Below are 14748 nucleotides of genomic sequence, written 5' to 3' on the forward strand. Positions count from 1 at the left end.
GGATATGCTAATGAGCCAGGGCTGCGCACCGGGCATGCAAATGATCCAGAATACTCATGTGGATATGCTAATGAGGCTACCACGACTCGCAGCCCGCGTGTGCGGAGGCTGTTGCGCTCGCTCAGCCCCGCCGTTGGACGCCGGGCCCTGGGCCCTGTCTGGAAGCGTTCGCGGGGTGAGCCGCGGGACAGGAAGGACGGGCCTGCGGCAGAGACCCCTGACAATGTCCGCTCCGTGCCGCCCCCGCAGGCACAGCCGCCCCCGCAGGCACAGCCGCCCCCGCAGGCCGTCGCCATTGTCCGCCGGCTCCCCTCGGCGCCGCGTCTCCAGGCAACGGCGTGCGCCTCGCTCTGGCGGCGCGGTGACGTCACTGCATCGCGAGAGCTCACCCCGCCAAGCCGCCCCGCGAGCTTCCGCCCCGCCTCTTTGCGCCGGTGCCGCGCCATGGGTGAGTGCAGGGGCCCCGGGCCTACCGACATCCGCCGCCATCCGCCCGCTGCAGCACCGCATCCGCCGTGCTCTCCCCCGGGTGGCAAGCGGGGGCTGCCGCAGCCCTGCGCCGTCCGCCATGGGGGCAGCTGCGGTAGTGCCGATCCGCTGGCGGGGGGAGGGTGACCGGGCCCAACATGGCGGCTGGTGGATGATGGCGCGGACGGCCTCTTCTCGCCGTGCCTTGATTTCCTGCAGATCTCGAGCTCTGGGCTCGCTCCCGGTGTCTGCTGCAGATGAGCAGATGCGGGTGAGGGGGAACACTGAGGCGGTTGGCAGCTTGTGCCTTTGCGGGAGGTGGCGTGTTCTGCAGAGATGGTCCCCGTTGGGGACCCAGCAGGCTGAGTTGATTTGGGGTGTCTCTTGTAGGGGCTCAGCGGACAGGTGGGATGGGGGTCCCTTCCTATAGCAGACCTCCCGCATTCTGCCAGTAGCGTAGGATGATTGCTGTAGCGTGCCTGTCAGATCGGCGTCGGGCGCTTCCCAGAGAGTGCCCAGCACGCGAGGTACGTTGGGAGGCAGCTTCCCGAAGAGCACGCGGAAGAGGGGGTCTGTGCGCTCGTTACAGCTCTGCTGTAAGGGACGCGTTCGGGCCACATCTGAGTATCAATGATGAAGCTTCTCTAACTGCTGCATAAGGCTGAGTGCACTGTGCGGATACCAACCTTGGAGAGCTGAGGACTCAGAACCGCGCCCTGCTGTTGCAGCCGGATGGGCTCGTGGCACCCTCTGACCACACTGCTCTCCATTCAGGTATCTCCAGGGACAACTGGCACAAGCGTCGCAAGACTGGGGGCAAGAGGAAGCCCTACCATAAGAAGAGGAAGTATGAGTTGGGGCGACCTCCCGCCAACACTAAGGTGAGTGGTTGGGCGAGGTTAGTCAGAATCTTGTTTTCAAACTCGAGTTACTGCTCTTGTGCTAAGAGAGGTTTAACCATACCTGCTGTTCGGTGTAGGATTGAATATCTGACCCTGCTTCTCTAAAAGGTGCTATTTGCCCCTCTGCCGACGGAAAGCAGTGATACATTTTTGCAGAAAGAGGCAATTGGAATGATGAAGCTTTTGCCTTAGGTGGATGCAACAGACCGTTCTGGTCATTTACTGTGTCTGCCGATGCTGGGGTTTGTCATAGTTACACTGACCACATTGCCTTCGAGGTTAGGACTCTGTTGTGCTCCTGAAAGAGCAGGGCCATGCAACTTCTGAGCACCAACGGCAGCCTGGTGTTTGTTTCTGACTGCAGATTGGCCCACGCCGGATTCACACTGTGAGGGTTCGTGGGGGCAATAAGAAGTACCGAGCCCTTCGGTTGGATGTCGGCAACTTCTCCTGGGGGTCAGAATGTAAGTATGTGATGAGACCTGCGCTGGTCTGCGGTACTGCTGCAGAGTAGAAGGATGCAAACATGGATTTGTGGGTTTAGATTGAACATCCTGGAGGTGGCAGCTGAAGCGGCATGCATGGTGATGAGGATAACTTTGACCTTACGTGGCCTTAGGGGACTTGGATTTCCACTAAGTTCACAGTGATAGGAGTGTCATAGTTACACTGAGTGACATGCTTACCTAACTTTGTGGGGGGGAGAGGGGCTAAAGATGAGCTGAAATCCTATATATGAGTAGTCTTAGTAAATGAAAGTTTTGTTCATAACCAGAAGTTAAGTGATGTTGTGGAACAGAGAAAGGTGCTCAGGATGCTTGTGAGAAGGTCTGACCCTAGGACAGTGTTAATTAGCATGTGCAATTTAATATTTCTGCTTTGCTAAGCAAAAATGGAAAGCCCAGAAACAAGAGGGGGATTCTATAATATTTCCCTTGAGCAAGGTGGGTTTTCTTTGCTTTGCAGACTGACAGCAGTATCACTTGAACCTGGGCCCAGTCAGGGTTCTGAGTAGGATAGTAAAACAGCACCACAGTAAGGAAGGTGGTGGGTTAGTGACCTGCATGGTGTGAGGGGACAGTCTGTGCAGTGAAAAGTACAGTCAGTATTGCAAATATGAAGAGGCTGAGTGCACCTTGCACAAGAATGAGGTACGTGAGGGAAGGGAGAAAACCCATCCATCTCGTGAATGATCTTAGTGGATGTGGAGGGCTATTTCCAGGGAAGGTGACTGCTAAATAGTCAAATCTGGTAGCTAAGACTGTATACTTCAGGTGGGTCTTGGAAAGGTGAAAACATCAGCTTCCCTTCTCAATTTACTCCTATGGAAATGGTTTCTGGAATGTGTTGCAGGGAAATCCTGCTCAGTGTGGCTTAAATGAGTAATTCCATCAAGTGGATACAGGATTGAGCCCTGTGTACACTGTTACTTGGCATCTACTGATCTTGCAGTCTGGAATATTATTTTCTAGGATTGCTGAGATACTTTTGAGATGAGTTGCAGCAAGGCCACTGATCTGGTTTTTCATGTAGGAGGGATTTAATTTTCAGGTGTAGATTTCTGTCCTAGCAACAGAAAGTTTAACTGACAAAAAATAGATGCATGTTTTAGTTAAATTTAATTCAGTGCCAGGCAGCCTGGAGGATACTGGATGTGGTGTTGAGTGCAAAATCATTTTAATGGTATGTGTGAGATGCTATGAACTATATACTCAGCTGCCTGATCCCTGTAGGTCTGAACCCATGCTCTTCTTTTGAAAGGCTGCACTCGCAAGACCAGAATTATTGATGTTGTGTACAACGCTTCCAACAACGAGCTGGTGCGGACAAAGACCCTGGTGAAGAACTGCATTGTGCTCATTGACAGCACCCCATACCGGCAGTGGTACGAGGCCCACTATGCCCTGCCCCTCGGACGCAAGAAGGGCGCCAAACTGGTACGTCTGAGGTTGTACTTTTGGCTCCTGACAGAGCAGAGTCTGCAGCCAGAGGCAGTTACCCATCCTGAGCAGACACTGCCTGCCAGAATAGGGTTGGGTACCCAGCATTGGTTGTCCAAGTTGTGTTCCTATAGGTTTCCAGGATAAGTCTGGATCTCTTAATGGAGTGCTCAGTAGCAGGAGCTCTCCCAGAAATATAACACCCATTTGTGCACAAGGACCTGCCTGTCAAGATCTTTGTCTTCTAATGATGATACCTTTGTCCAGTTCTGCTACTGAAGGGACAGCGATGACAATTTAGGATGCTGAGGAAGACTTTGTAGGTTTGGTTCTTGTGCTGGGCAGTCATTGCTTTGGTGAGAAGCTTGGGGATTGCTAATTGAACTTCAGGGTGTTTTTAAGTGTCTTAGAACTACACTGAGCCATTAATCTAAGAATCAAATGCCAAACTGCTAGAAGGTATTTAAAACCCAACCTGTAGCTTACAGGTTAATCTTTGCATTTAAAGCAATGCAGTTCTCGTTTGGGTGCTGTGTAGTGAGAAGCAGGGGTAGAGCTCATCTGCCTGAACTTGTACCACAGCCAAGTGCTTTCATTGTTTCTGCAGAGGGAAAGAGTATTCACTGCTTTTTTTAGGAGGATTGATTCACCAGGGAAACCTTTGCACTTTCAGTGACTTGAGAACAGCCTTCCCTAGGGCACTGTGCCCAGTTGTCAGCAGTGACTCTACTTAGCAGTATTGCATTTCTTTGTCTCAAAAGTGAAATGCAGCACCTGGTTCTGTGAGATCAAAGTATTTGTACCTCAGCCAGGTATGGCTTTGAAAACAGTACAGTGCTGAGAATACAAGGGTTTCCTTCATGATAATGGAAAACACCTTTGTTAGTGGAGGGTGGCCATTTGTTAAACAATTTTTTTGCTTTTGGTCTTGGGTTTAGACTCCTGAAGAGGAGGAAATACTGAACAAGAAGCGTTCAAAGAAGATCCAGAAAAAGTATGATGAGCGAAAGAAGAATGCCAAGATAGCAAGTATTCTTGAGGAGCAGTTCCAGCAAGGAAAGCTACTTGGTGAGTCCCTGGCAGCATTAATGTAACTTGCTCTTCTGTCTTCTCCAGAGATACCCCCTTTGAGGCAGGATGGGGAAATCTGGCTAGCTAGGCTCCTGCAGTTGATTATTCCTCTTGGGGCTTTGAGAAAGAAATGGGGCTCAAGACTAGCAAAATGAGGACATGCGTGTCAGAAAAATGTGCTGCAGGCATCTAAGATCTTTGATGTTTCAAACTCTGGCAAACAGTTGAGTGTTCTGAAGTCTTCTGGTGATGAGACCTTTGTCCAGTTCTGCTACTGAACCCAAGCGATGACAGTTTGGAGATCTGAGGAGGACTTCGTTAGGGACCGCAGCAGTGCAGCTTCCAGAGCACGGTGCCTCAGGCAGGGGTGCTGCAGAGAGGCTGCATGTAGTGTTCTTTGGTGTGTGCACTGGGGTGGGAAATGGCCAAACTTTAACTGAATTACTTCTCCTTGCAGCCTGCATTGCCTCCAGACCTGGACAGTGTGGCCGAGCTGATGGCTACGTGTTGGAAGGCAAGGAATTAGAGTTCTACTTGAGGAAGATCAAGGCCAGAAAAGGCAAATGAATAAAAATTACTGTGCTAAGAGAACGAATAAAACCAAGAGTCTACTATGGTAACAGGTTGTGTGGTCATTTGTGTGTGCAGTGTGGCGGGGGCTTCTGTAGCTGCACCTGCCTTGTAATATGTGGAGAAAGATGGAACTCTAGGAATCTCTGCTTCCTTTAATGTCTTCTGGCAAAACCTGACCCTGCATGTGCTCAACTAAAAACATCTCTGCAGGTTCTAAGTGTCTTGCAGGACCAAGTGTGTATGTGAAAAAGAGTTGTCAGATTTGGCAGAAGTGGAAAATGTGCAATATAGGAAAGCTGTGACAAGGAGGAAGGTGAAAGTGTTCACCCTCATTAAGAGTTCTGGGTTCCTGGGAGCTCCTGAGGTATGCACACTTCCTCCCCACTGTTCCTGTGTTGTGTTAGGTCAGCATGTCCTGCAGTTGGGGTGTGGAGAGGTCAGTGGGGAAATGGGCTAAGTCTGGCTGAAAATTTGGCTATTCCATCTTCAGCCTCTGTAGCTGGTAACTTGTGTGTACCTTCCATATTACATGAGCAGCTATCCCTGGTTCAGGCCAGCAGCCCCTTTTGGTGTTTCCTGCCTGGCAGCACAATTCCCTGTAGGATCCAGTATCTTTTAACCAAACTAGGTGGCACTGCTCAGTTGACCAGCTGGTCTTTCCCTGACCTCCTTGGTCTCATTCCAGTGCAAGATCAATTCCTTCTAGCAGAAGGGCCAGGCTCACATCATGGTCTGTCCCTTTCGAAAGCTGGGTACAAACTCCAGCTTTCTGCCCTGTCACTTGTGTTGGAATTGGAAAGCTGTGGTGAACAAAAGCTTTTCTGGCTGTTTTGGTGATACCATTCCTAGAGGCTCCTGTCCTTGCAGAAAATAAATCTCAATGCCAGTAGTTGCTCTTTGTGCAGGTATTGGGGAAGTCAGGAGCCCTTCTGAGGGCTGATCCCATGCCATGGGGCAGGCCAGGCTCACACACATCGTGTCTGTCAGGTGACCACACTGCACACTTTATCCTGTTTGTGTATTTTCACAAAAGCCTCGTTTATCCATTGGATCACGGGTGCAGGTCAGGCTTCCTACAGCCCAGCATCACAGTTACTAGCTCTGAACTGAAGGAGGTGGCCCGTGATCCTCTTGCCCCAAGCTGAGTTGTGGTGAGACCCAGGTCTCAGGCTTTAAAAATGCAACTGTGCCCCCAAATAAGTTGGTTTTTGGGGGAGAGGTTTCCCCCTGTGATTGTGTGCCGTGTTTGCCGGGTGTAACAGCAGGAGGTGCCCTGGGGAGTATGGGTTCATTGTGTGTTGCTGGCTGGGAGGTGAGCATGAGTCGATGCCAGAGCTGCACACTGGAGAATGTTACCTGTTCCATGGCAGCAGGTTGTGGCATAGGTGTGCACTGGCAGTACCTCACAGATTGGACCTGTGCTTGGGGCACTGAGCAGAGCCCTGTTACAGTGTTTCTTGTTAATGGTATGTTCTGTTATTGCCCAAGTTGATGGTTTGGTCCGAATGAGACCCTCCCACTCCATGCTGTCAATCTATCCTCAGTCTCTTGTCAATGTGTTTTAGGCTCACCACATGCTTGGAAGTCCATTTTGGAAATCCCCTAAACTTGGAGCTTGATTAGTCCATGTGATCCAATTGTCGTCGTCCCCCCCCTGCCTCCCTCATTGGATGATGATTTTATGAACCCTGCCCTTTACCTCTCCAGGATATCTGATTAGCTGATGCTCTGTACCTTCCCTTTGAACTACCTCCATATTTCAGCTGTTGCACACTCACATTTTCTGTCTTTTGCCCCCAAGATTCCCCAGAGCAATAAATCCTCTATTATCCCATGCAAAATACCTCCCTCTCTGTCTCCTCAGAGCACAGACTGACAGCCAGAAAAGCTGTAGAGCAAGTGCTCTAGTCACACCTCGGGTCATCCTGCTCCTGGGCTGTGACCCACTCCTGTCACAGGCCAAAGTGATAGATTTGATAGAGCCCAGCCCAGCTGGGTGCTGCTGCAGTTCAGGAGTCGCTGGCAGTGGGACCTGGGCTGGGTGGGATGTTTGCACAAGCACATTCCTTCTCCATAGTGATCCAGCATAAACTTTCCCTGCTCTCCAGCAACGCCTGCTTTCCAGAGAGGGTAGAGTGGAGGCGATAAGGGCACTTGGCAGGGTTGTGTCACGGCTGCTTCCCCCAAGTGTGTTTCTTTCCCATCGTCCTCCATAGAGTGCAAACAGTACTTGGGGTGTTTCTGGGGAACTTCGTACAGATGGAGAAGCTCAGGCTTTACAGAGCAAATGCTGGCTTGGTGTTGGAGCAGGATTATAAACCCCCGATGAACAGGAATTTGGCTTATCAGTGCGTGCTGTTTACATAGTTACTACTCTAAGAAACAGCTGCCAAGGGCAACTGCCCACAGGAACAAAAGTGGCACCTGGAGCTTTGCTGGAGGTGTGACATGGGAACACCCAGAGCAGAGGCAGCTGGCCAGTGGTGTGTGGCACTTCACTCCCAAGGTGGTGCAGGTTGTGGGATGCACCGACCTGGGGATGGCACAGGGATTTACCTGCCTGGGAGTGGGCAAACCTGCTAGGCACTGAGCCAGGAAGTGATGGGCAGGGGCTGGGGTTAAGCACAGCTTTAGCCCGACTTGACTTTAGAAGTGCAAAAATCTGGGCCAAGGACCTTTGGATAGGTGGAGGGTCTTTAAAAAGGGAATTTAAAAAGAGTTGCTTTCATAAGATGATCAGCTGTGCCATAACCATGGTGAAGTCACTTGTTTTGTGTCCTGCTTCTTGCTGTTGAGTGGCGCTCTCAGCTCCACACAGTATTAACTTGGGGGTATTTTCACAGGACATGATCCAACCCAGGAAATGACCTTGTGATTACACTTCAATAGGTCCAGTAGTGACCTGGAAGGCAGTGGAGGAGAAGGAGGGCTGGATTGTTGAGGGAATTCAGGAGCTTTAAAGGAAGGGGGACTTGCAGGAAAGGGAACTTTTAAACTAATATTCTTAGGGAAAACAAGTGTCTGAGTGTGCCTGGGCTATCACAGACAACAGGGAACACTGGGATTGGTCACACTTCCCTGCCACCTGTCACCAATGGAGATTTGGGCAGGGGGCTGCTGGTACCAGAGCAGGGGCTGGACAAGACCCAGTGGGGTGATTTGGGTCACTCCCCTATGTATCAGCCGTGGTATCTGAATTTAGGCTCCATGGAAAGGAGGGAAAGGACAGGATGTTACATCGTTCCCAGCAGCCCTGGGAATGGGACCTTAGGGTACGTGAGCAGATGGGGCACCCATGGAAGGGCTGTGGGCATTTCTGGAGCACAGGTGAAAAACGCAGCTGTTGTTAGCCCTAGTCAAAATCTGCAGCTGTGGGCTGGGCTGCAGCCCCTGGAGACAGCTGCTAATCCTGCCTGTCCTGCTTTTTCCCTATGGCAGCTTCTGGCCCCTCTGTGGGGATGTGGGGGTGGCATGAGCCAGGGTACACAGAGGTACCCTGGCTGTAGTACTTGGCAGAGAGTGATGGAGGGATATTAAAGGCTGGGATACTTTCCCAGGGCCAGGGAGGGAGCAGGGAATAAAAAAGTCCAGCTGGATATAAAATAGTGGGAAACATCTGTGAGTGACAGAATGAGAAGACATGAAGGGAAATCTCCCCATCCTCGTCCCCAAGGCAGGTGAGGCTGGGACTGAGCAGTGCTAGGACTGAGGAGTCCTACCATGGGCTGCTGGAAGCCTCTGTGTGCTTTGCAGGAAACACAACTTCCTTTGCCGGCCGGAGCTCTGCGTCCTGCCCTGCCCAGCTCCCTCCCTTCCTGCCTGGGCACCAGGCCCAGCACGGCTCCAGAGCAGACAGGGTGGCCAATGCAGCTTCCAGCCTGGAGAATGTCCCCCTGGGCAGGAGGAGCAGGACTCAAGGGTCCTGCCCCCGCACCCCATCTGCAGAGAGGGGCTGGAGCACCATGGGTGAGACTTCCTGGGGGTGCCTGTATTGGGCAGTGATTTACAGCACCCCCAGCCTTTGCCCTGCTCCCAGGAGCCCCACAAATTCTTGCTTTGTTCTGTGGCATTTACAGCAGGCTGACACCTTCCCCACCCCTGTTGTAAACCCTGGGATAAAGTGAAGGCTCTGCTGGCCTTTAGCCAGTGCCCAACTCTGCTCTGCAAGGGTGACAAAGAGGCTCCAGGGATGCTGGGCAAGACCCTCACTGGGCCATCACCCAGGGCATGGGAGGGTAGATGGGGTAGGAGTGAAGTCCACCATCTCTGCACTGTCCACATCCCACTGGCTGGCTCCCCACTACCCCAAAACACAAACAAAGTGATGGAGCCGCACTGCCAGGAATAAAATGATATATTTTTACTGAGAGCTGGATCCTACAGGGCTGGCTGCAAGGGCCCCCCTCTGATGCTGCCCTGTGTGCTTGTGCACTTCACACTCACTCCCACAAGTGTACACACACACACACCCCACACCATGAAGCAGCACGTGTGCATTGACTGTTCAAAGTCCCTGTGCCACTGTGGGGTGTGGGGTGGGCAGCAGGCAAAGCCACCACAGGCTTTCCCTGACAAGCCCAGGGCACCCCATCCAAATGCAATGTTCCCTGCAGACCACACAGGCAGGGCCAGCCGTGTTTCATGTCTCCAGACTGTGTTCTCTGCAGGTTGGAGAGCAGCAGGTCTGTGCCAGACACCCTCTGGCTCCAAGAGAGGAAGCGCTGGTCAGTGGGTCTGGGACGCACAGCATCATCACTTGATCCCAAAAACCAGCCCCCACCTTCCCTCCATGTCCTTCCTCAGGCACCACCAGCCTGTGGCAGGGTCCCCAGAGCCTGAAGCACCCTTGCACCCTTGCCCAGCTGCAGCACACGGCAAGCGAGGGGTTCACATGGTAGCACAGGGGAAGGGATGGGTATTTGGGGGTGCAGCTTTGCAAACAGCCACTGTAAGCCATGGGAGGACAACTCCTGTCTCTCCTGCTCTGGTGGCTTTCACTCCTCTCCGGCCCCTGCCATCCTGCTGGTGTGTTCCAGACACAGCCCAAGTCCTGCCATCAGTGCAGGTCAATGGTCTCATACTCCAGGTTGTCTGAGTCCTCCAGCTCAATACCAGGTACCAGGTTGTAGTAGCTGGTTGACTGACTCATGTAGATCTTCTCCCGGTCAGCAGAGTCCTTCAGGACTTCACTCACGCTGACAGTGTCCACCTCTGGCTCACTGCCCAGCTCCTCTGCCGGTGGTGCTGGGGTGCCCAGCTGCCCTTCATGGGATGGCACCTGGGAACTGCTGGAGGATCCCACCTGTATCTCCACCTCCTCATAGAGGTCTCTGCTGCTCTCCAATGAATCCACAAAGGGCTGGAGCACGACAGGTTTCCCCAGCAGCACTTTCTTCTCAGTCTTGGAGGGAGCAGCAGGCAGCTCATAGGGGATGTAGTGGTGGGGCTCTGCAGACACTGGCACATTGCTCCTCTCTGCCATGGCCCTGTGGCTCTGGGACCTGCTCTGAAGGCTGTAGTTGGTCTTCTTCTTCTGCCGGCAGAAGCACCAAGTGATGCTGATGAGGATGATGAGAGGGGGCAGGCAAATGAAGAGGGCAGTGAGGCCATGTGAGTGGCACAGCTCATCCCGGGGGATGCTCTGGAGGCCCACACCATGGTAGTGCTCTGGTGTGTGGCAGATAACCTCAGCAGCCTGGCTGGACCAACCCTCCAAGTTGGTTAGCAAAGCACAGCTGCAGTCCCAGCTGTTGTTGGAGAGCTGAAGCTGGAGCAGAGATGGCTTCAGGAGGCTGGCAGGAAGGAAGGTGAGGGCATTGAAGCCCAGGTAGACCTCCTGGACCTGGGAAGATGCTTTCAGGAATGACCTGGGTAGCTCCTGAAGCTGGTTGCTGTCCAGATAAAGAACCCTCAAATTTGGGGCATTTTCTAGAAAGCTTCCAGGGAGACTTTCCAGCAGGTTGTGACTTAAGTGTAAGATTTCCAAGGCAGGAGGCACTCCCTGTGCATTGCTGATGTCTGTGATGCTGCAGTGAGAGAGGTAGAGCTCCCGCAGCCCCTGCACCCCCACCAGTGTGCCCCAGTCCAGGTGGGTGATGTTGGAGCTGGTGAAGTTGAGGCAGCAACTCTCGGGGAGCGGAGCCTCCCGGAAAGCCTGGTAGTCCATGGGCTCTGAGCAGTTGCAGGTTGGCGGTGCTGGGTCGAGAGCAAAGCCGGCAGCGAGCAGGAGGCTGCCCCAGAGGGACACAGTGCCCAGCCCGGTGCCTGCGGGAAGAGCAGAGGGGACGGTGACTCCCTGCACGACTGCCCTCCCGCTCGCTTTCTCCAGCCTTCCCGGCGGGGGAAAGTGAGCCCCACTTCTCCTCCCCACCACGAAAGGATCCCCTCGCCGCAGGTCCTCCCGGAGCCGTCCTCCCGTGCCGCCGTCCCCCGCCAGCCCGGGGCTGCCTCTCCCGCGACGTCCCGTAGCTCCGGCCGGGTGCCAGCGGGCGACCCCCGGAGCTACGGCCGTGCCCCCCGTGCCCTGCCTGGCCTCACCTGATGCCGCTCTCCCCATCCTCCGGGGCTGCTCCGAGTCCCGCCGGGCTCCCACCGGGTGCGGCCGCCGGCTCCGCCTCGCCGCGGGGCGGCCCCGCCGCATCCCGCCCCGGCCCCGCCACATCCCGCCCGCCCCGGCCCGGCCTCAGCCCCCCGTGCCCTATTCCCTCGCAGGGGTCCCGCCAGCCATGGACCCTCGAGCAACACTGTGCAGCTGTACCCCATATTACGCTTGACCCAGCTCCCCTGCAGTCAATCATCCCGGGGTCCCCCCTTATTCTTCCCCCCTCCATAAGCCACAATACCCATCTCTTCATCATTCTTCCCGTCTCCATCCCCCAGAAAGAATGTCCCTTCACAACTTTTCCCTCTCCACCCCCTCTGCCCTGCCAGATGCCATGTGCCCCTCCAGTCCCGTCCATACTACATCATCAGCCCCCCAAGCTCCTGGAAAACGGCAGGGTTGGGCTCTGCTGAATTCTCCTGGGAATTCTCCGGCTGGGTGCAACTGCCAGCTCCGCTGGGGAAAGGATGCAGAGTGGACATTCTTGCCAGATGGGGTCCAAAAGGGCCAGCATCGTGCTCCATCACCAGACTCCTTATGAATTCCTTCTGTCCCACACAAGTCCCAGGCTGGTAAGGAGGAGCAGAGTCGGACACGAGCACTACATCCCACAGAAAACAGTGCTGGAGAGGGGAGCTCTGTTTTCATACCCTGAATGTGCATGTGTGCTCACTACAGGGTGAATTGGGTAAACTGAGGCACGTGGAGTGTACCAACAGCTCTTTGCTTGGGTACTGGTGGAGGTGGATAAGATGGGACCTGGGCTGAGCATGGGCGGTGCTGTGGTGCCTCGTGGAACCCGCCAGTTCCGGGGGTGCCTTGGCCCCTGCTAGTGCTGGTTCTTCCTTCCCCAGCTCACCCAAGGGACCAACCACCCTCTCCATCCTCTTCCTTGGTGTCTGCAGCCCCATGTTTTGCAGAGCTGTGCTGAGGGATGGGAAAACCCCTCTTCTGAGGGGGCCAGGGCTGTCACCCCAACCTTGTGGAGCTTGTCTGCACCTGCAGCTGCCCTGGGAAGGCAGCCCTGGTGCAAATGTGAGCTGGGCTCAGCTCCACTGCTCCTGATGTTGCTGAGCATCACTGAATGCTGCGAGGGTGGGGGGACCAGGCCAGGGCTGAGTATCGTGGAGAACAGAGATCCCACAGCCTCTCTGGGCTCCTGTGATAGTTTACCACATCCACAAGGGGAAAAAGTTTCCTAACATCGAGATGGAATTTCCCTTGATGCAGCTTGCATTGGGTGCCTGTTGTGGTTTCACTGTACACCTCCCCAAAGAGCCCGACTTTCTTTTCCTATAACTCCACCTAAATAGCTGCCGGCAGTCAGGAGTTTACCCCACAGCCTCCCCTTCCCCAGGCCTGACAGGCTGGTGATCTTAAACCACAGTTCCTCCCATTGCCCCAGATGAGTGATGGGAAAACCCATGACTGAGATGCTCTGCATCACAGAGGATCCCAGCTGCAGGTGGCAGGGGGCTGCTCCCAGGCTCCATCCCTCTTGGAGAGGAGGGACAGGACATGGGCTCTGGGGTCCATCCATGCCCCTCACCCAAGAACTCACTCAGAGGCAGTGAGTGATGGCAGCATCACTCACTCAGGAGCAGGAGCAGGAGCTGATGACAGCTCTCAGTCCTCACAGGTCCCCACTGTCCCTCTGTGGGGAATCCCGGGACAGCCTCTGTCTGTCACATCATCCCCAGACAGGTCCCTCGAGGCCTCTCTGCACTCCTGGGTGCCCCCACCCACACATTGCCTTCAGATGCTGACTCAGCTCTGGCAGCCCTGAGCTGGGGCCTCCATCGGAAAACCTGTGATGCCACCTGTGCCCCAGGGAGCCCCGGGGCCGTGATGGAAACAGGCAGCTTTCCTCAAAGGCAGCAGCATCCCAACCTGCTCCTGGGCCAGGTTTGCCAATGGGCAGTGGGTTTGTGTGTGCTTCCCCTACAAAAGCTGGAAACACAAGAAAAAAACCCAGACAGATCCGTGTTGTTTCCTCTTTCTTTTTAGGCAGGTTTTCTCAGTTTTTCTGCAGAAAAAAATATGAAGTTAATTAATCTGCAGTACCCTAGGTTGAAAGGGGATGTGCTGGGAAGAATGGGGCTGTTTGCCAGAAGTGCTCATGTAAAACCCTCAGCATATTCAGGACCACAGTGAGCATCAGTGGGGAGAAACTGATGCACAGAGCATGGGACATTCACACAGTCACTTCGTGTGTGGTGTGAGCAAGGGAAGAGCAGCGGGAAGACTGAGGGGCTCTTGCAACACTGCTGCTTCAGACTCGTGGAAGCTGTGGGTTTGCAGCCACCTCTGCCAGCTCCTATGCCCGTGGGGAGGGAGAGATGCCAAGCATCCTTCCATGACCCGTTTCGGGTGACAGAGAGGCGCCTTCTCGTCACGGCCATTAGGGAGCAGCACCGCTGTGGTGCCTTGCCCAGCCACCTCTGCACATCCAGCACAGCCCGGCCACCCCGCTGCACCAGAGCTCCCAGAATGGGTTCTCAGGCACTGAGGGGCAAGGATGGTGGATTCCATCATCCCTGCATCTTCCACTGTTCCCTGTGTGCCCAGCCTGGGGTGGGCTGTGACCCCCTTTGCCTGGGCCCTGGCACAGAGCGAAAGGCTCTTGGGGAGCATCTACCTGCATCCAAATTTGTCACAAGGGAGGGCAGGTCAGGGCCCACGGGAGCCAGGGGCTTTGAAAACCCTCCCTGGGCCACAACCTTTCCATGGTGTGAGGAACCCAGTTGGTTGTGCGACACACACTGTAACACCTGTGGGAGGAAACACTTTGAGAGTCGGTGTTGTGTGTGTATTCACAGATATGCATGGAAGAGGGACTATGTATGTCCTGGGAGACAGCGGAGGGGGCTCTGCGTGTTTGTGGGATCTCGGTGTGACCCTAGGAGAGCCCTGAGCCAAGAGGAGATTGTCCCTGTCTCTAGGAGGGAGATGCAGCTATTGGGAGGACCCTGTGCTGAGGGGGTGTTACTGTGTGTGCAGGAGTAGGTCCCTGTGCGGTGGAGGCAGCGAGACACTGACTGGGCTTCAGCCCCGGTTCCACAGTTGGCAAAGGGATGGCAGCGTATTCCCGGAATCCCGAAACCCCTCCCCCTTCCCCGGGCTGCGGCCCCTTTAAGGGCGGCGCGGGGCCGCCTGGGGGCGGAGCTCCGTGGGTGACGTAATCGCGGCCCTT

At 54.6% G+C, this 14748-nt stretch overlaps 2 protein-coding genes and 5 non-coding genes across 7 annotated transcripts; 6 read left to right on the plus strand and 1 right to left on the minus strand.

Annotated features, from left to right (window-relative positions):
* The first annotated feature begins 352 nt into the window (after positions 1-352).
* Positions 353-5001, plus strand: RPS8 (ribosomal protein S8). Its single transcript, XM_015636642.3, has 6 exons — positions 353-448; positions 1243-1349; positions 1735-1834; positions 3132-3307; positions 4249-4378; positions 4839-5001. Exons 1-6 carry the CDS (start codon positions 445-447, stop codon positions 4946-4948), a joined length of 627 nt encoding a protein of 208 aa, XP_015492128.1. The 5' UTR covers positions 353-444; the 3' UTR covers positions 4949-5001.
* LOC117244821 lies at positions 1090-1174 on the plus strand. Its single transcript, XR_004498616.1, has one exon. It is a non-coding gene; the product is annotated as a small nucleolar RNA SNORD55/SNORD39 (small nucleolar RNA).
* LOC117244824 lies at positions 1535-1638 on the plus strand. The gene has a single exon (XR_004498619.1). It is a non-coding gene; the product is annotated as a small nucleolar RNA SNORD46 (small nucleolar RNA).
* Positions 3552-3624, plus strand: LOC117244822. Its single transcript, XR_004498617.1, has one exon. It is a non-coding gene; the product is annotated as a small nucleolar RNA SNORD38 (small nucleolar RNA).
* Positions 4622-4693, plus strand: LOC117244823. Its single transcript, XR_004498618.1, has one exon. It is a non-coding gene; the product is annotated as a small nucleolar RNA SNORD38 (small nucleolar RNA).
* A 582-nt stretch (positions 5002-5583) lies between the features above and the next one.
* Positions 5584-5714, plus strand: LOC117244831. The gene has a single exon (XR_004498626.1). It is a non-coding gene; the product is annotated as a small nucleolar RNA SNORA35 (small nucleolar RNA).
* Positions 5715-9290: 3576 nt separating this feature from the next.
* Positions 9291-11594, minus strand: LOC107207909. Its single transcript, XM_015635650.1, has 2 exons — positions 11492-11594; positions 9291-11218 (listed from the first exon to the last, which is right to left on the minus strand). The coding sequence occupies exons 1-2, from the start codon at positions 11592-11594 to the stop codon at positions 10011-10013; spliced, it is 1311 nt and encodes a 436-aa protein (XP_015491136.1). The 3' UTR covers positions 9291-10010.
* Between the last annotated feature and the right edge of the window lie 3154 nt (positions 11595-14748).

The sequence above is a fragment of the Parus major genome, chromosome 8 (genome assembly GCF_001522545.3).
Source record: "Parus major isolate Abel chromosome 8, Parus_major1.1, whole genome shotgun sequence".
NCBI classification, from domain to species: domain Eukaryota; kingdom Metazoa; phylum Chordata; class Aves; order Passeriformes; family Paridae; genus Parus; species Parus major.